The sequence below is a fragment of the Calidris pugnax genome, unplaced genomic scaffold (assembly GCF_001431845.1).
Source record: "Calidris pugnax isolate Ruff unplaced genomic scaffold, ASM143184v1 scaffold13, whole genome shotgun sequence".
Taxonomy (NCBI): Eukaryota; Metazoa; Chordata; class Aves; order Charadriiformes; family Scolopacidae; genus Calidris; species Calidris pugnax.
The window spans coordinates 22,438,683-22,463,472 of record NW_015090810.1 but is presented as its reverse complement, the minus strand read 5'-3'; the positions used below and the strand labels follow the sequence as shown (position 1 = coordinate 22,463,472).

At 41.0% G+C, this 24,790-nt stretch overlaps 2 protein-coding genes across 2 annotated transcripts in view; one reads left to right on the top strand and one right to left on the bottom strand.

Moving 5' to 3' along the window:
* Positions 1-23,334, bottom strand: part of GREB1L (growth regulation by estrogen in breast cancer-like) — a 160,169-nt gene extending 136,835 nt beyond the window's left edge. Inside the window, exon 1 of the mRNA XM_014938713.1 lies at positions 23,299-23,334. The gene's annotated coding sequence lies outside the window, so the exon portion shown is untranslated. The remainder of the gene's footprint in view (positions 1-23,298) is intronic.
* Positions 1-24,790, top strand: part of LOC106885934 (basic salivary proline-rich protein 1-like) — a 49,221-nt gene that overhangs the window by 23,084 nt on the left and 1,347 nt on the right. The window contains exon 2 of the mRNA XM_014938456.1: positions 23,763-24,770. Coding sequence (XP_014793942.1) covers positions 23,763-24,770 — 1,008 coding nt within the window. The remainder of the gene's footprint in view (positions 1-23,762; positions 24,771-24,790) is intronic.

Below are 24,790 nucleotides of genomic sequence, written 5' to 3'. Positions count from 1 at the left end.
ATGCTCACCACATATGTTACATTTGCCTTTACTAGCATAGCGATTCTCCTTGTCTCTTGTCGAGATTAAATGCTCTATTTGTTAGGATGGCAAGGTCACTTGCTGTAAACACAAGCCACAGGTTTCTAGTAAAGGACAGCTCTTCCACGTGACTGCATGCAAGATTTGTTGTGAATTTATGTGAAGCAAAATAAGGTTTCTATTATTATTTATTTTTATTCAGACTAGCTTTCACATAATAAATGGATGTTTTCTCATGCTGTGTTTCAAGAGTATTTGCATTCAAGGCCCAAGGCAGCCCTCCTGCATTGACAGCATAAGTAAACCTGTAGGTTCTGGTTCTGGGCAACTACATTTTCTCCAAGAAGTGAAGTGGCATACATTTCACAAAAACTAATGATGTCTCCTCAGACTCTTTCCTTTCTGTACATGGCAGAATCAAGCCTAACAAGCAAAACCCTTAGTCTAAACCTACCTCCCTCTCCCAAACAAAAGAGCAGGGGTAGCAAGAGAAGACCCTGCCTGCCCCGGGGTCTCCCCTGTTGCCAGCATGGTAAGGCAGCAGCAGCGTGGTGGGCACCCTCAGACAGGTGCCATGTGCTACAGGGAGGGCACAGTTCAGCCTCAGCCATGGGATCCCCTCTGCCTTTCACCTACCAACTTGCTCCCTTTAACAAATCAAAACAGGGTAACACACAACAATAAACATCCCGGACGATGGAGTAAGGAATAAGGAGTTTTAACTGCTCAGCTTCTCCTTACGTATTTTCAAGAAGCACTACATTCATAAATTTGCTTCTTTTTCCCAGAAATAAAATCAGTATTTTTGTCAGCCTAATTTAAATTGCACACACTGTTTACCTACTCTTACTTGATTAAACACAGGTTCTCTATACTCACCGATTTTATAAGGATTAGTTTCACTCTGTTACTAGACTTTTTTTTTTTTTTTGACAGCTATTACAAACCATCAGCTAAGCTTGTATTTCCCAAATATGAAACAAACAATATCTGCCTGGACATGTTGATCTAACCCCTTGAGCCTGAAGTACCCACTGAAGTTCAGTAAGAAACTGCTGCTAATTCTGGTTCTATTACAATTTTGGGCTTCCAGTTCCACAGTTCTCCATTTATTTCCTCTGCCTGATGAGCAATTGTGATGCAGTTTGATTAGAACATAAAGTTACTGTTAAACAACAAAAAAAGAAAAAGTAAATTAAGTCTACTGTTAAATACAAAAAAAACTTGCTTAAAAAAAACATGAGGTACTCACCGATTTTATAAGGATTAGTTTCACTCCGTTACTAGACCATCAGCTAAGCTTGTATTTCTCAAATATGAAACAAACAATATCTGCCTGGACATGTTGATCTAACCCCTTGAGCCTGAAGTACCCACTGAAGTTCAGTAAGAAACTGCTGCTAATTCTGGTTCTATTACAATTTTGGGCTTCCAGTTCCACAGTTCTCCATTTATTTCCTCTGCCTGATGAGCAATTGTGATGCAGTTTGATTAGAACATAAAGTTACTGTTAAACAACAAAAAAAGAAAAAGTAAATTAAGTCTACTGTTAAATACAAAAAAAACTTGCTTAAAAAAAACATGAGGTAAAATTGAAACAAAAAATGGGTTAAAAAAAAATCCACTTTTGCTTAAGACTTGCTCCTACTTTTTGGATGGGGGAACAGAAGAAGGAAGGAGGAAGGCTGATTTTCATTTGCAAAGTGCAAGGATCCCGTGAGGGCCACACAAATGCTTTTATATTATATCTGGAATGCCAGTGCATACACAAAGCACCCACACATCCTCCCCGCTGCCTATGGTAGACCCCCCCCTCTGGTCTCCTCTGAGGGGCTCTGTACACTGGAGACGGGTGAGCATCCATCCCTTCTCCAGCAGGGAAAGAAGGTACTTATTACAGAATGGAAAAATTCTATTGGGGGGGTTACTGTAGTCTCCTACCACATTAACTTCCAATGATTATTACAAGTTCGTAAGACAGCAGTAAGAATTTTCTATCCTTTAAAAAAAGCAACTTCTTGTGAACCCTTCTGCATTCAAGTCTGTCCTAAAAAATCTTAACACTTTGGTAACTTCCCCCCCACCTCCCCCAAGGAATTTACAAGCGCTCCTAGTACGATTACAGCTGCCACATGTTGAATACTAGTAGCTTTGGATCTCAAAAGCTTCACAAGGTATAAATAATTTGTTTTCCCCTCTTGTTATAAAACTTGCAGGTAATTTAAATAAAAGAAGCCCTGCGAGTGTGACAACAGGTTTAAACAAGTTTAAAAAAATAATGAAAAAAGATTAAAGATTAAATTTTCAATAAACTATTCTAACTCTATGGTGCACAGCAGAAAATATTTTTGAGTTGCATACCTTATTTCTTTTCTGCACTGTACATACCTTCAAATTAGATGAAAGGAAGACGACCATTCTTTCTGGAATCTCACATAAGTCTAAATATTTCCATACATACATATACATATGCATTCCTTCATTCAGCTTTTTATATTTACCAGAAAGATTTATAAATCTTATATAAACAGCTAATATAAACAGCTTATTATAAAACTAAATGTTCACATTTTGATGTCAAATCACACCTCTGTCCAGGGCAATGTAACAACAACAAAGATAGAACTATTCAGAAAACGACGTAATCTAATTAAAGGCTTTCCTACAAACACTTTAAAATGATAATTTGTGAGAGGTGCGTGTCAAGCACCTTCTGTCCTTTGTTGCAGGGAATAATTCAGTCTGCAGTCAGCTTCACCCTTCTGGTGTCAGCCACCCATCTGTCACCTCCCTTTTTCTGGGGTAATCTGCCCCATACTTAAGAGTATCTGCACAGTAGCCTCCTAAGTCTCGTCTACCTCAAGAAGGGTACCTCTTGTTGATATATATTGGGGGTAAACAAACACGGGTAACTACTTCTTGCCTAGCTAAGCACAAACCACCATCAGCACCATCTGCAAAGCTGCAATGAAATGGCACTCAACAGGCCCTCTCCAGCTCATGCTTCCAAAGAAACTATATTTAGGCAGAAGTGAGCAGCAGGAATGTTGTTTTATGTAACCTACCTTTAAAAAAAAAAAAAAAAAAAAAAAAAAAAAAAAAAAAAAAAAAAAAAAAAAAATGCAGTTTAAGAGCATACTTTCAGAGCGAGAATCTTGCCTGTATGAAGACAGCACAGGCGGTGGTGGTGATTTATTCCAGCAACATGGGCATCTCACCCACCGCTGGTGCCAGCGCATGGGTTTGCCCAATGAAGGGCTGCAGAGCATACAGCGACAGCCTCGTGTCAAGGACACACAGAGAGAACAACACCTCTATCTTCCCCAGTCTGGTAGGATTCTTCTCAACCAGAAGCATTTCATTTCTGCCAGGCAAAGAGGACTCATTATATACCATTCCTCAGTTCTGCTTCAGACCCTGCCGCAAAAGTCAGCATTAAAACAGCCACGATGTCTGAGATGGCAGCATGGAAAGCTACAAAACAACCTGCATCCCAAGCTCGACAGCAAGCCCACTTCACATGTTCAGTCTCACAGCAGCTCTAATTTTTAAGGTGATTACTCTGGCACAGCTTTAATTATAAAGGGAGAAGAGACAGCAAATGAAAAAACACCGTTTCAGTCACAGGAAAAAGGTTGCTTGTTCCTATAAAATTACTTTGGAGGATTACTTATTCTGAAATTCTGGCATATAGGTCATACAGTTTGAAAGGAGATTTTGGTTTAACAAAACTTAAACAAGAGCTTTCATGCAAGGTCAGAAATGCTACTGATAGCTACAGAATTAAAGATGAGCACAGGTTGCATACATGAATATATAAAAAGCAGATCAGTTTGTTAAATGAAAAGATGCAAACTCAGTTACTAGCAATGAGAAAGACCCGAAATCTGAATGATTTAATATGTTTCAAGCAATATTTTTTTCATCTAAGAAGAGCTTTAACAACACCATTAGAGATTCCCCTGCCTCTTCCAACTCTTCACACTATCCTTCTAGCAACATCAGCCATGAGCGGCTCTACAGCAAGGTGCTAACAAACTCTGATGCTTTAAATGCTGTAAAACTGCACCAGGCAAAAAGCTAAAAACCATTCAGGAGGCAAGGGGAACAGAGGGGGTAAAAAGAAACCATAAGGAAAAACACCAATGAAACAACAAAGATTTAAACTTCATCCTTTTCACAAAAATAGCAATATTTAAACTCTGTTATAGATACACAATCATAGCACTAGTTGGCTGCGTATGAGTGCAGTGAATTCTATGTCTTTTTTAATTAAAGCACACACATAGTTGCCATGATCTGAGCATGTACTACTATATATACAGCATCAAAAACCTTGATATCTACAGTTTTCCTTCCAAACTCATATCTGGACATTTTCTGTATTTTACAGAAAGAAAACTAGGACCCAAGAAGTTTAAAATTACTCACCTAACAGTCAACCCACAAATCCATATGATATAAAGTCCTCACTAGTTGAAAGAGTTAACATTTGCACCAATTTTTTTAAGAACAGCTCTTTTACCGCAGATGCAGAAGATGCTTGCTGCAGTAAGCCATTCAAGCAAGATTTCAAGAAGCCAGCAGGAACTAAATCAATTTTAAAAGTCATGGTCTTGGAGATGCATTTACAAGCCTGACCACCTCCTCCACAATCCAGTTTTCCAAGGAAGATGCAAACATACTTCTGCTTGAGCTAAACGGATACAGAGAAGCATCAATAAATAATGTTTGGCTACAGAGTTCCGCATGTAGTTAGACTTTTTTTAGAAAAAGTATTTTCCTATTTTTCCCTAGCTGCTTAGTTTTTAAAGTATAATTTCACAGTAACGCAAAAGTAACACAGCTTACAAGGTTCAGGTAACCATCTTAGCTGTGTTGTAAGAGGACAAGCAACACCCTGATGCAAATACGAGCTTCAGTTTCTCCACGACAATTCTGTTGGTTGGAAAAGGCACTAAGTCACATGTGGTACCCTTCACATCTGTATTCAAAGAATCCTGTAATGATCACGCCTTAAAAAAAAGCATTTCTCCATGCCTTAAATCCCTACACTAAACCAGTGTGACATTTTGTGTAGCTTCTGAGAAGTAGCACTGAAAATTTAAACAAGAGAGCGTAATTGATTCATTACATCTATTTCTACTATATTTCTTTTTGTATTTTTTGGTCCCCATTTCAAAAGGCATTGTTTAAATTGCCCTAATCTGCAAACAGCAACAATAAGTGTAGCAAATACTTGACAATGAAGATGTAAAGCCTCTAAAAAGCTGTTACCTTAGTAACCATGGGAATGCAGGAGAATAAGAATACACGGAGTGTCAGGACATCATTTTGGATTCCACAGGGTTTGGGCTGAAATACAGTCAGCTTTCATTAGCTTTTTGTTTTTCCCAGTAGGTCCTTGGACTTTGAAACAAAACCCGAATGACAGCTATGAGCAATTCCAGCCTCACTCCTGATTAGCCACACCAAACAAAACAGCTCTCTTCACTGTGAAATGCACCCCCCCCTTCGCACCCAACAAGCCTCGAAATAAACATTATTTATGCCACTGACCCCCCTGGATATCACTCATAAGTCGCATTCCAAGAGTAAAATGAAGAGCCACTTTCCTGGGACTTAACAGATAATTCACTTCAAACAAACGTGCTACAAGAAAAATAAAGAGCCAACATACCCACACAGGACATGTCTGTAACCCCAGAGTTTATTTACGGGCTTTATAGGGTATGTCAATTCAACACCAACACTAGGAAGAATTTAGCTGCTCATTTAAGTAATGCTATATTCCCATTTTACTCACAGAGGAGGAAAAGAAAATAAAGACTTGAGATCCATGCCCCCGCCCCCACCGAGGTCTGTTGGGAAGCTTGTGGGCAAGACAGAACAAAGATCTCCCAACCGCTGGCTTTAGCCGGCTTAATTCCAGGTCCATCCCCTTGCTCTTTGCTGCTATCTGGTCACTTGGGAAAACAATCTTGGGGAAAAAAAAAAAAAGCTCCAGGCAAAAACGTTGCAAAAACGAGCAAGAAACTCAACCATCTGGATTAGGTTAGACCCAACCCCTAGAACACCTAAATGCTCCTTGAACTTTACACGTACAGCTTTATGTCCAGTTTCCTCCCCCCAAGTACAAACCAGGCCTGTTCAGAAAACGAGAGAAAAAGTCAGCTCCCCTCTGCACCCACAAATTCTGTAGTCAACTACACTTTACAAATACACAGCACGATAGCCAACCAAAACATCTGCCAATTAATCACAGCTAAGTTTTCTCTTAAAGCCCAATCAACTTTCTAGATACAATGATAAAGCATAATAGTGTTGGAGAGTGAGAAAAAAGGGAGAGGAAGGGAAGGAACGCATTTTTGCTCAGTGAGAGAAAAAAAAAAAGTAGAAATAGTGGCCTATTTGGTCCTCATATGATGACAAAAAAAATCTTTGCATCAAAAAGCCTGAATGGTAACAGTAGTTCAGACACACTGGTCTTAACTTGCCTTATATTCACTCACTCTCTTCCAACTGATAAGATATTTCTTTTCCATTCATAGAAACTGCTGTTTCAGGATACCATTGATATATGTAAGAGCTACTGCCTTCATTTATTTGCAGTCTTCTGCAGTAATTTACACACATAAATAAAGCAGTACCACAAAGTGGCAACACCAACTTCATGTGCAGAAGGGCAGATCCTCTGTTTTACATCGTGCTATATGAATGTCAGGATCAAATTAAATGTCATTAATAAAAACCAAAGTTACACTCTCAAAGCCCACTTTACAAGATTGGGTCATCTGCTCATAGGGCAAACCAGCAGTATTTCTCCAAGCAACTGTAACTTCCAAGTTAAATCAAAAAACCCACTAAATTAAATCCAATTCCTCATTATGTATGGAAGAACACTTCCTGCATTATCCATTCACACTCTTTGTAGATATATATAGAAAGGAGCTGGCATTCCCCACTCCTGAGTGCCATCAGGTGTCCAGAAACAGGCTCACCTCTACAATAGTAAGCACATCCACAATAGCAATGAGCCAGCAGGTTATAAAAGAGTGTATTTTATCCAGCCATCATCAGAAGGAAGGACATTTCAGGGTTTGAGACATAAGCTTAGGCTTCAGAAGGCAAATTTTCAGGTCAATCAGTCCATCTTTTTTTCAGTCACACAGTTCTCCAAGGAAACGAGGAAAACCAGGCACAATCACAAAATATTTTTAGGAGAAAAAGATTTCAGAGGAAACCATAAGTTCTGAAAGGAAAAAAAAAAAAATCTTCCCTAAACATTTAAACTAGTTTGTTTAGCATACAAACCGTTTTCAGAATCACATTATTAAAAGTAGGTACAAGTTTGCATAAGTCACCAGAGTCTCTTTCTTTCCAAGCTTGTCTAATCTATTGCATGTTGCCTCATAATTTCAGTGGTATCTCACACTCTGTTTCTGCCTGGCCTGGTGTAGCCTTGACCAGGGTCAGCGTGCTTGCCACTACTTGGCCAGCCCTTGAAAAGGTTCCTCTAGCAAGGAAGAAGCCAAATTCCCCCCCAAGTGGTACCTACACCCAGAATGACTCTACTGTGAAGAAGTAGAAAAGCAACTGAAGTTAACTTAAATGTTGATTTCATCTAATCCCCATGAAGCTTCTCCACGACAAAAGCAGCAAAGCAGTCCCAGAAATTTCCATCTTTTATGGTGACTGTTGCCAGTCCCACCACTCACAGCTATCACCCAAGAGGCATGCTAGATGACCAGAAGACGAACGAGACCACAGGGCAGAACTGATCATGACTGTTCTCCTGAAATGCACTTTCAATGAGTTAAAAATAAATAAAGCTGCCAGAAGTGGTCTAAGTGGAGCAGCTCAATCTGTAGCCAACACAATGTAAAGCAAAGACAGGAAGGTAAGCACAGTCCACCATGTTCAAGGCCAGGACCTCTTCTAAAGGCAAACATTTACCCAGGGTACAGCTTCTAACACAGAAGGGGACTATGATGGACTATGAAGTAGTTGCCCACATAACTCCATTGAGAACATGTGGCTTTTCTCTCCAAAGTTAAGCTTCAGCAGAAAGCCACTTGTGGGAAACAAAAAGGCTTTCTAAAAACCTTCATTTTGGAGCTTCCTCTATGGAAAGTGGTGCTGATGGCCATAACTTCCTAGGAGAAGGGAACCTTGACACTTTAACCTTTGATGCACAAGGGTCTAAAGCTTGGGAGGAAAGAATAAGCACCATTCTTCTTACTGCAGGGAGCCATTGCTACAGCGTCCAAATGTGCTCCTGCAAACCACAAACAGGCCTTTTCAATCACAGGAGAGGAAGACTTCTCAAACTGGTATCAAAGACAGCATCATTATCAGCTCTGTAAATGGAGGCTGAGTCAGAGCTGCAGGAGGAGCACCCTGACAATGACATACATGAGGAGTGCACGTGAACTCGCCTGGTATGGAAAAGCAGCTGATCATGACCCTACCTCTGTGCTCCCCGTCCCAAAAGAAGACCCCTGCAGACCAACCCTGACATTGAATAGCATTGCTCAGACTCTGGCTGACTGCATTCAGGAGAAGACAAAAAAAATATACACATAAATAATTCCATCGCTGCAACAGCAACAGGAGAAGGGGAATGCAAGCAGATGCCAGTCTTCTACCTTCTCCCCTTTCTAGAATTACTGCCCTCCTGTATGTAAGGTAAGCCACAGGCACTGTGCCTTCTGACGGGCAGATCTGTACCTTATCTGGGAACAAAGGACACATCAGATGTGTTTTAAATGGGAGAGGTGCAGTGTGACCCGACCCGAGAAAGCACGAAGATAAGCACAGTCCTGTATTCTAACTGCTCTGTCATCTGCACAGGCCACGGACTGGGCTGCTCACGCCAGATGCTGGGAGAACTGGGCTTCTCCTCAGTTCGCTGCAATTTGAGCTACACAGCTTAGTAACACTCTTTTAAGGGAACAGCAAAAATCTGGGTAAGTACAACCACTCATCAGTTTTTCTATGCCAGAGACAAAACTGTGTTCCAGATATCTAGAATAAGGTTTTCAAGCCTGAAATAAAATTCCCCAAAGTTCTTCATTCCCCCCCCACCTCCCCACCCTGCCCCTCACAGAAACTCAGCTCTGCAGGAAGAAAAAAATTGAATCAGTTCAGAACAGTTTCTTCCCTGCCAAGTTTAAAGTTCCTGGACCCCAAATATCACCCTAGTTGGCACTAGTACTACAATGTTTTTTTGACCTCAGTATAACTTAAGATAGACTGGAAATATCTGGAAGGCATGTTGGTGGTTCCTATAGCTTTCTGCCAAAAAAAAGGGAAAAAAGCAGCACATAGGCACGTTCAATTAATTTTATAGAAGCAACATCCATACAACCATCCATTTTACAAAATTTTCCAATTAATCCCAAAGTAGGGTTTCTCTACCTGACAGAGGATGCATGTTTAAAAACACCTCCCGGTATACTTGGTGTTAATGATTACAAAAGGAAAGGTTCTACTGAATACTGATGGATTCCACCCCAACGTGTTCCACTGCAGCAGCCAAGCTCGGTGTGTCACTCAGTGCTAAACTGGATCAAGGAATCAATCCACCACAGAAGTAACCTGAAAAAAGGGTGTTTTTCAAGTGGATCAGTTCCTCTGCTAGATTCCATTGTATACCAAACAGCAGCAAAATAAGGGGCAAGGCTGAGGACGAGGTGAGGAAATGGGCAACCTACAAGAAGGATGCAAGGGCTGATGGACCCGCAAGCCACAGTGTGTCACACAGGCTCATTCACACGGTTTGGTATGAACTTTCCTTATCGTGCCAAATCACAGATTTTTAATTATCACATGCAACTTTAAAAATGAAAGAAAGGAAATCTCACAAGTATGCCTGGCCCACCATCCAGTGGATCAGTGTTCAGTAGGCATCTTGCCGAATCCAACATACACCCAGGGCCCTGTGGAAAAGCTGCAGACCACAGCTCTTCTACCTGCTGAAAGCAACTTGAAGAGTACAGGAGAAAAATAGAAGAGAAAGGGAAATTAACTTTTCTAACACCTTCCACTCTCTGAAGGGACTTTTGGGAATTACCTCCAGATTTCATCTACTGAGTGATAAACAGGCTAAGCTCAAATAAGCAAAGACCTGTAAAATGCCAAGATGTTTGTAATGAAACTCTTTCCTTCTTACTCTCCTCTGCAACACAGCATCATGGAAAGAGTTTCAGGACTGAAAGGAAAGAGTTTCACTGAGTGAAGAAAATAACAGGGACTATCTTTGTCCTAGTGCATTGACGGAATTCAGGCTCTTTTTGTGGATGTTGCCTGTCTCCTCTACACACACCTCCCTTGCTGTTTCTTCAGCAGATACTTGGAACTATGAACCTCTTCTCTGAATGCTCAAATTCAGGGCAGGGAAGGAAATAGCATTGGAATGCTTAACAAACTGCAGCTAGAGAGGACACACTCATATTTGCATGCACATACACTTTGGACCCCACATGCATAAAACTAAATGAAAAATATAGGCTTCTGCAATATAAATAAAGCAGATTACTTAAAAACAACCTAATCGGAGTTCCAATCTATCCAGCACCCTACTACTAAGCAAATATTGGGAAGTACTCAAACAGAAAATTATTTTCTGACAATTAAGCAAGAACAATAGCAAATATTCCAGTTTCAATTAAGAATCTGGGGTTTGTTTTCACAGAAACAGTGGGGATTCTTCAACAGTGACTTCAATTAACTTCTGCTCCCCCCCACTGCCAAAAGGCTTAACGTGCCCAAAACCATGGGTGCTTTTTCCCCAAATGATTTCAGACCTAAAAAAAGGACATTATTACATCCTCTCATTACACTCACCTACTGTACTGATGGGCATTCCCCAAGAGGAAAAAAACACAACCCCAAAGCAAAATCCCAACACAGATAAATAAACCCCAGCAAAGCCACAGTCAGTGGCTTCAGAAAAAACAAATGACACTAAACATTAAAAAAATAAATTAATTAAAATTAATAGGTCTGTTTTGTGGTTGCCACAAACCAACCTGCTGATTCAGGGCAATGTCACCAACAGTATTCTTATCTGTAAAGGGTAACAATCAATTGTTTGACAGAAACAAAGGAGAGCTCAACAGGAAATCAACCAGCTCAGGACAGATGGTCACTGAATCAAGTTTCACCCCTCCCCTCTCCAAAAATAGGCTTAAGAGGCATTTTCTGTTACCAAGCAACAGCCCAAAGGAAGGCATAAATCTTTTCCTATGTGTTATTCCCCTCCTCCGCGACACACATACATTTCAATCTACTAGGCCAGTATGTTTGTGGGTTTGTTTATTTTTTAAGTAACAGGTTTATTCTGCTCAATGACAACGTGTTTCTGCGTGCCCACTAGCCACTTTTCTTTTTTTTTTTAGGCAAGAAGGTGGCTAACTGTAACCATGCCATGAGAGCTACCGTGAAGGGTTCCAGGCAGGGGTCCAAGGCTAGTTAGTAGCCCCTCCATGTTCAGCCAAGGTTCACCGGAGACCTGAGAAATGACTCCCCTGAGGAGGACAACCCCTGACAATCTGTTTTATATAAAACCAACATGACCCTGATCACACTCTGACAAGAGAGGTGACCTTGTTTGTTGTGGGTTTTTTTGCTTGTTTGTTTTTGGTTTTTTTTTTAAGAGTTATCATAAAACCCTGTACCTGCTTCAACCCATAAAAATCCATCAAATTCAATCCTCAAAAAGCACCGTGGTATCTTTAATATCATGTATATAGCAGCAGACTTACCAGTCATTTGAATATTTTGAGCCTTAATTCCCTAGTGCATCAACCACCCTAAGTAAGAATCGGCTACTCGGGGTAAGGGATGAGCAGGAAGAGATAAAAAAAGATAATCATCATTTACTGTTCTGCTAGGGCAGGGGAGGAAAGAAGAGGAGAGGGGGGAGAGAGACCCGATGTGTTTGTCTGTGGAGAGCAGGGGGAGGGGAGCAGGAGGGGATGAAGAGGGAGGGTGAAAGACAGAGGCTCTGAAATTCAGATTAGCATCCAGAGAACAAACCGGTTTGTTGGACCCCCTCCCCTATCACACAAACAGGCTGGCAAACTGCAAAATGAGATGTAGTTAAATTGAGCCATACAAAGAATAATCTGCAGTAAAATCTTAAAAAAAAACCAACCCCCAAAAAAGGTTTACAATGATGACCCTCACAAAAATTAAATGGGGAAGGAAAAGTCTCACTTGGGCAACAAACTGGGTAATCATCCTTTAAAAGCGTGGATTACCACTGACACGTACTTAGACTACTAAAACATATGGCCAAATAAAAAAAAAAAAAAAAATGCCTCGGGTGCAGTCGCGTGAGTATTTATTTCAGCAGCAGTGGCTCAAGCAGCCTCCTCTGTTCCTGCCCTTGTTCTGCCCTCGTGATACCAATGCAAATGTTTGTACAACTATGTGACGGGCTGGATTGAGAAATAATCCATAAAAAAAAAAAAAAAAAAAAGAGGGGCTTTGGGGGGGGAGGGGAAAGGTTGTGACAGCATGTGGCTTGAAAATGCTTTATTTACTCCCTCCCCTTGCTTTAGCCAGCTGAAGACCTTCTGCAAGACAGAGCTGAGCCTACTTTCACTGGTTATTTCATACACTCCTTTAACACCAATGCAGATGCCGGTTCACACCCCTACGGTGGGTAAACAGAGCCCCGGCTGCTTCACAGACGAAGGGCCTTGGACTTTCCAATCCATTTCACCACAAAGCCATCTCGGTGGAGACGCTGCCCTGGCTCTCCCCACACGGCAACCAGATCTCACAGGGAAACTGGAGACTGAGGTGTTTAAATTCAATTACTTAAAATTAAGTTAATTGAAATTAAACAGAAGGTTTGAACACAAAAGCCAAATTAATAACCGTTTGTATGCATGCCAAGAGCACAATTTGGTCTACGATGTCTAAAGCTTACTGACAGAAGCCTGAAGCTCAGCAGCCCAAGGTCCTGACAGAAGACTTGAACTAAGGACCCCCTAGGCTCAGCCATGGGGCTAATCATGACTATAATATAGTGCTTAAAAAACTCCCAAGACAACTACCCGCCTCGTTTTGGAGACAGGGAAGCTGAGGCACAGAGAAGCCGTGTGTCTTCTCTCAGTGGCAGAATTCAGAAGTAAAACCAGATCTTCTGCAGACCCAAGTCCACGTTGCAATATCACCCTAAGCACTCTAATGAAAGCAAGTTATTTATGTAAATTCATGGCCAACATCATCATTTTTTAGAGTTGTTTTCCTTGCCTCTTGACAGCTTCATGAGAGCCCTGTAGCTCAAATCAAATTATTTACTGAAACTACACTGATCAGGCAGGCAATCATAACTACCCCAGAGTTATTCAGGAATGGATATACCCGTTTTTCTAATGCATTCAGAATTTGGCTAAATAGGACACAGAAAAACTACAGTTTTTCTCTAATGCATGTTAGTAATTTGATTATAGCATACTAAATGAGAGTTTTGTTTCCGTGCAACATCAGTGTAAATGGTGTGAAATATACCATGGCAACAGCAGCCCCATACTCTTTACATGCCTCTACTTAATCCATCATATGGAAAAAAACCCTACACTGTAGTTTCGCATATGCATTTATCATAGTTTTAGAAGAGGATTTTTCTCTTACATTCACAAATATATGTTCTTTACATTGCTCTGCCATGATAAGAGAGAGATAATCACATAAGAGGGGAAACAAAGGTCATTTCCTTTTTCCCCTCTTATGCATGCCATTGTGCTTTATTTCAGCAACCAGAGAAACTTCCATATTCCTTGGCCAAGGTGGAATTCCCATACACATTGCACATTTTTTTGGTCAAAATGTAAAAGGATACAAGTTAACCTCAACTCTCCCTCTGACACGAGGTCTGGGGAGCCTGCTTTCCAGCATCTCTTTATTAAAAAAAAAATCACAACAGATTTTCTTTGGATTCTCTAGCTCTCAAACTGCTAGTTTAGAACTCCAAGTCTTCTAACTCAATCTATTATTACATGGCATTTAACTTGACACTCTACCTTGAACTGAACCATTCTCCAGCAAAATAAACCATCTGTAAGTGGTCCAAACAAACCCCCATCTTTTTTCCCATGGAACATAATAGCAATTGGCCATGTCCAGAACATAAGAACATTCCTCAGTTACCTCTGACCTGCTCTGGCCAGATGTACTAAGCTCAAGCTAAAGTTACAAAAACAGATTTTCTCAATAGCAAGTAATTCAGTAGTAGCAGAAGTGAAGCCCAAAGATCAATTGAATACAAAAATCTTATTAAAATCATAATAGTGCTTCCCTCCAAGAAAGGATGGGAAGAGGAATAGAATGGTGAAGAACACTGATCATCACTTAAAAGCTCTGGTGAGTAAAAGTAAGTCTAGCTGTAGAAACAGAGAAAGAATTACAAAGCATCAGGGATAGGTAAGCCAGTAATGACTGCAGATAAATCATTGCAAGCCTCATTTCCAAACCAAAGAAAATTACAATCTGAATATTATCCTTCATATGGCTAAATCGCAGCATTGCATTTAACTGTTTACTCACCAGTTCCACATCACCCCATCTCAACAGAGGCCTCTTAAACTATTTTCTCCTTATGTATTCATAGTTTGGGGCTGTTCTTCCTGGCACACATAACGACAGTATGGACACAGGAAGATTCACCAGTGTATTCTCTTATCTCTGCATGCTGGCTGAAACACAGTATATGTGATTTATTCCAGATCAGAAAGGCACTGTGACAACGCACAGAATAGACCTCATTTTCAACAAGCATTTTTTAATGAGAAATTTATCAGTCCCTCTCAGCATGAGCTGCACTTTGGAACAGGGAGCACAGAATTGTTTTAATGAATTCATCCGGAGGCCAGCCTCCTTCCAGGCATTGGCCTCAAATACACTCGTTTTCTGTCCTTGGGGCAAAGGATTAGCTATGAATCATAAAACAGTTCTGCTCACTGGCCCTTGTTAACTTGCCAGTCGACTTCGTACTAAAATTGAGTTTCTCAAAGAACATCCAATCTCTACTTGCCAAATTCTAGTTCTTCTTTATCCCTTGCTCTGTTTTTTCTTCACAAAAATTCAACTTCCCACGGTTTATTCAGATAACCATTTGGAGAGGAAAAAGTAAGTTGTCATCCAGCCCCAATTCCTCTTCATAAGCAGAAATAAAAAGCACAACCCCCTTCTTTGCACATTTGGCTGTTTTTAAGCTACACGTGGAGTAAGTTCAGCCAGAATATAGCAGCTAGAGGGAAACTGCAACCCACGCACTGAATCATCACATAACAATCAGTATGTCCAGAAAAATAAAACATAGGGACACACACACAAATCAGTAATCAGAAAGATGCACGAGGGCATGCAATTGAGAACAGCAGTTCCCAAACCTCACCAATTAACAAAATAGTAAGTAGAAGTGATTGATTGGAATAACATAAACAAGTATCTCCTTTTAATGCATGCTTTATTTTAGCCCTGAAAAGGTTTAAAATTAATAATACTAGGCTTATTTTAAGCATCCTTAGAGTAAAATGTTTGATTATGACAATTAATCTAAAAAGACTGATTTTAAACAATGCATCAAAGTCAATCCATCGGGTATCATCATTATTACCCTTTGATGCTCAGTCTTTCATCCCGGACAGGCCAAACAACCTCTTAGGGAGTCACTCGAGCTTTGCAGCCTTCCTATTAACATTGGCCCAGTGATGCCTCAATCACCAGACCATTTCTGAGTTGCCAACCAGTAACACAACAAGACCTGCAGACCAGTAACAGGACTCGGTGTGTCTCTCCACTGATGTGCGATTTGCCATCAGCACGTATTTCCCATGACATACAGAAAGGACATTTAGCATGCGGCAGAAATATGGTAAAAAAGATGACAGTGAAAAAGCAGGTTACCAAAGCAGTTCATGCTGTCAGTAGCCTATTCCTTGAGTATGTTTGCAAAGCTTTTGGTCCAGATGAATTGTTTCAGGAAGCTGCATCTTACCAACAGGTAATACTGCTCAGCCTTATGTTTTTTGTAGTACCCCACTTTACAACAAACAACGGAATCACAGAATAATTCGGGTTCAAAGGGATGTCTGAAGGTCAACCAGTCCAACCTCACACTCAAGGCAGGACCACATTGGAAAGTCTATGAAAATAAAACACTGTTCTGATGCATTTTGGTTCATGGCTGATCTGCATCAATACCTTTGCCTTATTAACCTGCCAAATTAAAATGTGAGGTTCTAGGTAATTTTCAGCTAGACTACAATGAAACAAGAATGGCAGGTCCATTTCTTAAAAAGTCCAAGGCACAAAATACAGTTTTTCTCAAAGAAAATGAAACGTTTTATTGATGCAAATACTTTATCGGTTTCCCAATATGCAGTTTTTGCAATTTGGACAAACTACTAATGAACTACAAAGCAAAGATCCAGTCATGTGTCAAGGTTATACATTGAGGTTCATGCTGTACTTGTTTATATAGTGAATCAGAAGAAAGAACACAAGCTTAGAGATATCAGTATCATCAGAAGTATCAAAACTACGCAGCAGCTGTTGCATTATTCTCTCTTTTTCACCCCTAAGACCCTGAACTGCACATTACTGAATTCAAAGTTAAGTCCATTTTCACAGGACAATTCAATTTAAAAGCATCTGGGAGAATACTGTCTTTTACTGAATGTAAGTCCCAGATCCAGTTCTCATTTATTATGCTGCTGGGACAGCATCGTACAAACATGGTAATCAAAAGCAAACTGTTTTTTTCACCCTTTAAACAGACAAAGCAACAACGTTAGGATAAATTTTCAGCTGTTCTGAACCTACAGGTTATATAGATTTGCCTTTTTCAGCAGGAAGAACTCTGGCAACACACACATGCAACTTCACAAGTTCAACTTGGCAGTTAATCTTCTGGCCTTAGCACACAATCAGAAATGGATTTACTACAGTGACAGCAAATGGAGCCGAAAACCTACACTGCACTGTGTAGGGGAGTGCTTAACCCCTATCACAAGCACAGCCTCCCTCTTTCTACACCAAATCCACATCACAACTGGAATCACCCCAAAGCCAGGCCTGACAGAAAGCCAGCCAGCTGTGCTGCAGATGAAAATTGAGCATCCATCTGCACAGCCATCAGGCATCTGACATCTCTCAATAAAACAACCGTGCTGGACCGTCAGCAAGCAAGCACCGGTCATTTTGATAGCTGACAACAGCCAGAAGAATGGGGTTTTGTTTGTCTGCATTTCTCTCAGGCTTTTCTGCCACAAGATCACACCTGGTGTTCAAAAATAAAGTGCTTTTTGGTGGTGGCTCTTGTGTAAAATGTTCTGAGGCACACTGTTCTGAATAGCATTACTTGTGGCGCATCTACTACTCTCGAAGAACTCCTGGTCTAGTCATACATGCATGTAAAGGTGAACGTTAGAGTTCAGACCAGCATAAGCCATCTCAGCCAAGCATTCATTAAAGAAAAATAATTCTATGACCCATTATGATATTAGACCCCAGCATTTCCAATTCATGTCCTTTTCTCTTTGATACATGTGTACACACACATACTGTCCTCCCTGGTTTGCCAAATCTCCAGAAGTCCTCTAAGCTGTAGGATGCAACTGCCAATGCAACTTCCACGCAACAATCAAAATACTCTTAGAGGTAAGTAAGAAGGGTATTATGAAGTTAATGCTGCTACAAAACCAAAAAACCCTGGATGTTTAGATGTTCTGCTGTTTCGTCAGGAAAGATTCCATAGCCCTTGAGACACAATCTTGCGACAGCTAATGTTTTAATCTTGATGCCCTTGAAATCCAGCTTGCCTCCCACATCTGCTAAAATCATGATTGTGGACCTGGAGGAAGAAGGCGAAATAACAATCTGGCAGGCGAGTCATCTTCCCCCTCCTCGAGAGGCTTGGAAACTAAGAGCTAACTCTCCCAATCCAAAAACAAATTTGGCAAGAGCTAACCTTCAAAATTTGCTGAAACTGCTGCAGTCAAGACTGTAAGGATTATATTTTTTTACTCTGAACTTCTGCTTTTAAATACCCTGTTGGTAGTTCTGTGTGCCTCCATCCGAGGCATTAAAGTCTTGTTGGATGCCTTTGCCCTTTACCTCTCCTGAGGTTTTCATCAAAATTGCTTCTCTGTGAGCTGGTACTGACCATTTGCCTAATCCACCTAATTTCTTATTGTTCTAATGGCCACAATTTTCCCTCCAAGAGATTAATATTAGAAAAAGTAATAACAGCGATGTCTTATGCTTTCAGAAATTAATTTGTATAGATGAAAGGTTTTTTTTCACAAGGCTAGGAAACCACTATGTTCTTAAACATCACATACAACAGGATTGGCAAGAAGCTGTTTCCCTTCTCTTGATGCAGTGAAGGGCATTGTATCTGTAAAAATCAAGACCTAATTCTCAGTCTTCTCAAAGGAATCACCTTGTTGCACTAAGAATTTGATTCTATCTAAGTGGTTTAAAGAAATTACAAGATTAAGCATTCTATCTAAGTGGTTTAAAGAAATTACAATTTTTAAAGAAATTCCTTTATGAAACAGCTGACCTCAAAATGGACTGAAAGCATGAAAAGACAGAATAAAGCTACCTAAGGCTCTAAAGGAACACAGAATTTGGGAGGCTTCTTGACAACGCACAGGGAGATGGCCAGTGAGGGAGGTACAAAAGAGTAAAAGTAGATGGCATGATCTCCTGTATGGCAAGAGTGAGATGCAATCCTACACTGCAAAATACCATATTACAACCATATTAGACCTTAACACCAAGGAGACAGTAAGCTGAGAACTAATAGCAACAAAGTACTATCTGAGTAGCAGAGTGCCACAGGGCTCAGGACAGGGAATGGAGCACTTGGCTCTCTGCAGACCCCAAATTGGCAGCCATCAAGACAAGGTTTTGCCACATCTGCTCTTCATCCCGAGACATCAGTAACATGAGCAGACAACAGTCATGCTTATAAAACTCTGCTGTGAATGTCCCTATTTCACCAGTGACTGCAGCGTAAAGAGGCAATTGCCCAGATTCCTTACAGTGTCAGAAGTAGTTGAACTCAGCTTTTGGCAACTGCTCTTCTTTACCACCACAACAGCTCTCTGAAGTGGGTACAATGGAGGAAGCTCCAAAGAGCTCGGATCTCACCAAGCTAAGGATGCTGTGCCTCACTACAGTTTTTAAGAAGTGGTCATTTCCTCCTTACTAGGAAGACTGTGGAGGATCAGGCACACTACAATTTCCAAACACTCTAATTACCCTCAACTGGTAACACAAGAAGGAAGGGACCATACAACTCAGAGTATGCACAGTCTCAATGCTCATTGGCATTAAAATTGCATATGAACTACCTCTATCTTTGAAAAAGCAGCTGGAATTAACGGGAAAAAAAAAAAAGAAAAAAATCACACAAAATTGAAAGCATAATTTAACTATCAAACTCCCAGAAAAGGTCTGTCTAGATACCCAAGACACCACAAGAAAGCAGATTTTGAAGTTTGAGGTAGCATTATAGAAGAAAGGGGAGGGGAAGCCTAGTATCTCGGAGAAAAGTTTTCATAAGCAAACTAGTACTTCTTTATGAAGCCAAATTTAAATGCTGTATGGTTCTAGAGAAAAACAGCACCCTAAACTGTCTTCCAAAGAAGGTCACTGATTTCTCTGAAATTTCAGTGGTGTGCACTCCAGTCAGAGACACTGGTGCTGCAGAGGCAGATGCAGCAGAACTCCGTGCAAAAACACAGAGGTACTAGCAAAATGTTCAATTGCATTTGCCACCCAAAATACATCAGTTTAAAATCTAACTAACCTGAACAACTTCCCGCTGTATGTTCCAGGGAAGTCCTAGTACTTTTGGTAAGATGCACAGATGAGTCTTCATTTAAAAAAAGAAAGAAAAAAAAAAAAAGAACTGTATTAATAGAGTGCATTTCAGACCACAATTACATTCAGTAACTTAACTTCTTCACTTGCCTCAAAGTGCTCTGCTCAGATCACACCAATGATCTTGAAAAGAGCTAATTACAGACTCTGATGGAGACAGGAGTGGGAGAACAGGAAGATCTTTGCACAGCATTTTATAGAAAAACGAGTCACTCCATACTTGTTCATAGAAACCACTACGACAGATGTCTGGTAATCTCTTAAGTAACAGTATCTTAAGTCTGCCCACACTGTTTTGCTGTTCATAGCTCCACCAGTTTGAAAAACTGCCTCAAAATAACCTCTCTAAAACCTTGCATGGGGAATATTAATTGAAGGTTTCTATCACATCTTGTCATACTGACTCAGGCTGCTCCCTACCATCTTACTCTTCTGGTGATTTAATGTCACAACATAAGTTCTTCCCATCTTCTACATCTTATGAACATTTTATTAGTTAATGTAGTATAACCGCAATAAAAATAATTTAAAAAGAAGTATTAAATGGAAATTAACCAAAGCATTTGACAATAAGTGCTGTAAGATCTTCAGATCAGGTATATGGGGGTTTCTTATTAAACCTCTGAAATACCATGGAACTTAAAATGCTAACTCAATGAGAATCACATTAAATAGACTTCAATGAAAATAGTTATTTACACAATTCTCTATGGTGTCTGATGTCCCAAAAGAATATCACAAATCCTGTGACACTACCATGTGACAGAGTAAGACAACAGAAATCACCTGACATGGCTCCACGAGTCACTCAAATCAAAAATAATTACATTTTAGTGCTATTTCTATAAGGAACCCCATACTTCCATTTGATACATCAACCAACCACAGTAGTGTACAAGATTTGGCTGTTCCTGCTGTCAATAAACACTGTTCCAAATCATCCACAAGTTTCTCCAACATATATGCTGCGTTTTTTCTTTTAGGTTATAAAAGCATTAATTATTCTATTAAAAAATTAAGAGCCTAATGCTACTGGGTAGCTCACCACAATAAGTACCTTCACAACATGGCTCCTTATTTTTGGGTCATTTTCACTACCTACCTGCAAGTTCGAATCCATTAACAGGGGCTATACTAGCCATGCCCAGAGTTGCAAATGAGCCTCTGTAATGACTCACTGAAAGTTCATTTACTAGTTCTCTCCTTATTATATATTTTCAGAGTTCTTGTAAACAAGATGTGTTTGGGATATACAAGACACAAAACTGGTCCATGAATGTATCTCCACATAGAACATAGCATGAAACAAAATTATCAGGTTCAGAATTTAAAAAAAAAAAAACACAAAAAACAAACTACATGAGGCAAAAGTGTTTTGAACAAATATTCTTACAAGCCACACTTTTCACAACACTTTAAGGAACAATATGACAGGATTTAAGTCAATTATTCTTAAAATAACACCACATTAATTGTAAAAATTTAGTGTTGTTTTATGACTGCCACTGTAATCTGTTTCAGAATATTAGAGATATCTTAATCACTTACTATATCTAATGAACCCTAGTTCACGGGACTAATTCTCTAAAAGACATCATTGTCAAAATGTCAAGGCCTGTTACTCCTTCATTTGTCAGTCTCCTCAACAGCCCTCTTTTTCCCGATTCCATTTTAGAAGCCAAGGAAAATGTGTCTTCTTCATTATGCATGAGAAATTATTATGCAAGAATAGACAAAACATGTATATCTCAAAGAGGCTATCCATCTGAGGTATAACACCAGAAATCTGAAGTGTTTTTTACATTAATGATTTCACAATCCTTTATACAAGAGTAAAGATGTGATGCCTTAATATCATGCCCAAGCCCCAGGTTTTGTTAATTACATCCTACCTACCTAAATGCCCCCTGTAGTTTCAATTAGACATGGTATTCTTCTTCACTTCCCGTCTTGATTATTGTGCACTGTTGCTAAGCGCTAGTTAACAGTTGCCACATTCACCCAAAGTTGGCTGCACTTCAGTGGTCATTCAAAGAATTAAATACAAAACATATGGTACAGAACCATACAAAGCATAAGAGCACTATTAAAAGCCACTCTAAAATGCTTAATATGAAAGATACTACAAAAGGTTACACCACTGAAAGTAAAATCTTTACAGTTCTACACCCACTTAAAATTTCCTAGAAACACTGACAATTATACAGAAATGCATTCAATATTTTTTAGTTATCATTAACAAGATTTCCCAGAGTATATTTTTGACCTTATACTGACTCTAGTTTTACACTAAACGAACAGCCCAGAATTCATAATATGATAGGCTCCACAGTACAGAGATTTTTCCACATTTCCCTTAAAAATAGTTTAATACCCTACATCCCATAGCAACTAATTAAAGTCTCCTAAATTACACCTCCAAATTTTCTTCTTCCTTGTATCTGCAAAATACTTTGGACATGACTTGTTAAACTGCCAAATATCAATGCCAATAATTATGTGCTTAAGAAGACCTTGAACCAAATGTACTTTTTAAAATTCCAGACAAATGTTTCACACAGCCAGATCACCCCTCCTTTCATCTGTGCTATCCTCATGAAATCTTAAGAAACTTCACATATTTTAATTATCCCAGTAAAAGCTCAGTAATGAGATTGCCTATTACTGCTTCTTTCCCTTAGTATTACATCCTGAGCTTAAAAACTGCCTGACCAAAAAAATCACCAGTATTTCTAATTGTTACATTATCTACAGCCAAACCCAACTAATAAAAATTCCTGGTAGGTAGATACTTGTTTTTATAACTAACTTATTTTTCTGTTAAACAGCTTAGTGAAAAATTTGTTTTGCACAAACACTACCAATAATAAACAAAAACACACTATGTATCAGTTATCTGTATTAACAGATGTATAATTGAACCTTCAGGGTTTGGAGGCCAACCCTTCAAATAGGTAGGCACATACCGAAAAATTACTGACTTTCTGGAGCATTTCATTGGAAATGCTTCAGAATGCATAAGAAAAAGTATGCATATGTTTGAAAACCACAAGTGTTAAAACGAGGAATAAATGAATGTTTCTCAACAGCTCTGAGAATCCTCACACAATCCTTATTCCTTTGCAAAGAGGTATTAAAAAAGTTAATCCACCAGCTCCATAAGTGCTTTTGTCCTCTCACAAACAAATTCTTCAGGATAAGGTTTAATATTTTCAAAGAATATTTTTTTAATCCCACTATGGCATATGTAATAAGCTTTTCAATCAATAGAAGAGCCATCCTTGTCTATCTTTAAGGGGATAACAAAACTAAACCCAAACTTAGGTGTGTATTATAGTATTCAAAAGTGCAGAGAGCTTTTACCTGGCCTCTCAGAAGGTCACATGTAGAACTATATCCACAAGTGACATATTCACCTACTCGCTTCACTCTCAGCTCTAAACAACAGTAATAACTGTAATAAAAAAAATAAAAAAAGCTTTCAGTTATTCCTGAAGTCAGGAAATAAAAGACAGCGCTTTCTTCTTCAGCAGCATTTTATTTCAATCTTTTAAAAAGCTCTTTGTAACAGGGCATCAATAAAGTATGACGAATATGAAATACTGTTAAGATAGTACTTAAAATATCATTCCTTGGAAAAGTCTTAAGAGTCACTGATTCAGAGAAGGCCAAAGGAAATTGTGTAAAAAAAAAAAAGTCACATCTTCAGGGTAATTAAAGCAAACACACTGACAAGCAACAGACATGGGAAGTATTTTTCCACCAGGTGACTTAACAGCCCCCCACACTTTAAACGCATCTGACCACTGATAGTTCGGCAATTTCAGAATATGGACGGAGGCTCAGGGGCCTAAACAAACACCGACCCGTGGCCCACCCTCGGGGTCGGCCAAAACCCTGCGGCTTAGACCAAGTTTCCACCTTCCGAGAGGTTCCGGGGAAGCCCTGGGCAGCGCCGGGGAGGGCAGGGCCGGTCCCCGGCGGTCCCCAGCCGCTGCCCCTCCGCACGGCCGTCAGCCGCCGCGGAGACCCGGCCGTAGCTCCAGCGAAGCCCGGTGCTTCCCCTCCCCGCTACTTTTACTTCCCAAAAAGCAAACGACTCCCTGCGGCTCGGCCGAAGGGAGCCACCGGAGGGCTGCCCGTGAGGGGACCCACCGACGGCAGCCTGCCCTCGGCCCGGCCCCTTGGGCTGCCGCGTCTCCAGGGGACACCGCCGCTCCCCCGCCGCAGCGACAGCCATCTCCCCCCCGCCCCGGGAAGGAGACCCGACACCCCGTCTTCCTCTCCTCAAAACCAGCCTCCACGCGTTCAAAACCCCTCCACTAAGCACCCCCTTCGAGCCGCCCGCCGCCAGCGCTTCCCCCTCCCCATCCCCGCCTCAGGCAAAGCCTCCCCCCGGGCGCGGAGGGCGAAGCAGCCGAGCCCCCTGCCGGCGGCCGCCCGCATAGCAGCGAGGCGGGGGAGCTCGCCGCCCGCCCGTTCTCCGGCAGAACCACCTGCACCCCCCCGGCACCCACCTCCCCACACCGTTCCCCGGAGCTTTGCTGCCTGCCGCCCGCCCGCACACCGCGACGGCCTTGCTCCCGCAGCCGCCCCCCCGGCCAGGGCTCTCCCCCCTCCGCCTTGCCCCGACGGTGCGGGGTCAGTTCACACACACACACCCCCGCTTCCCTCCTCCGCCTCCCGGTCCAAAACGACGGTAACAAAGGGCTGGAGCCCACCCGGGGGAGGGCACCGGCAGCCCGCCGGTGACACCGGCCGCAGCCAGCCGTGCTGCCAGCAGCCCCCGCCGCTGCGCTGCCCGCGGCGACTGACACCGAGCGCGACCCACCGAGGCACCGCCGCCCCGACCCGC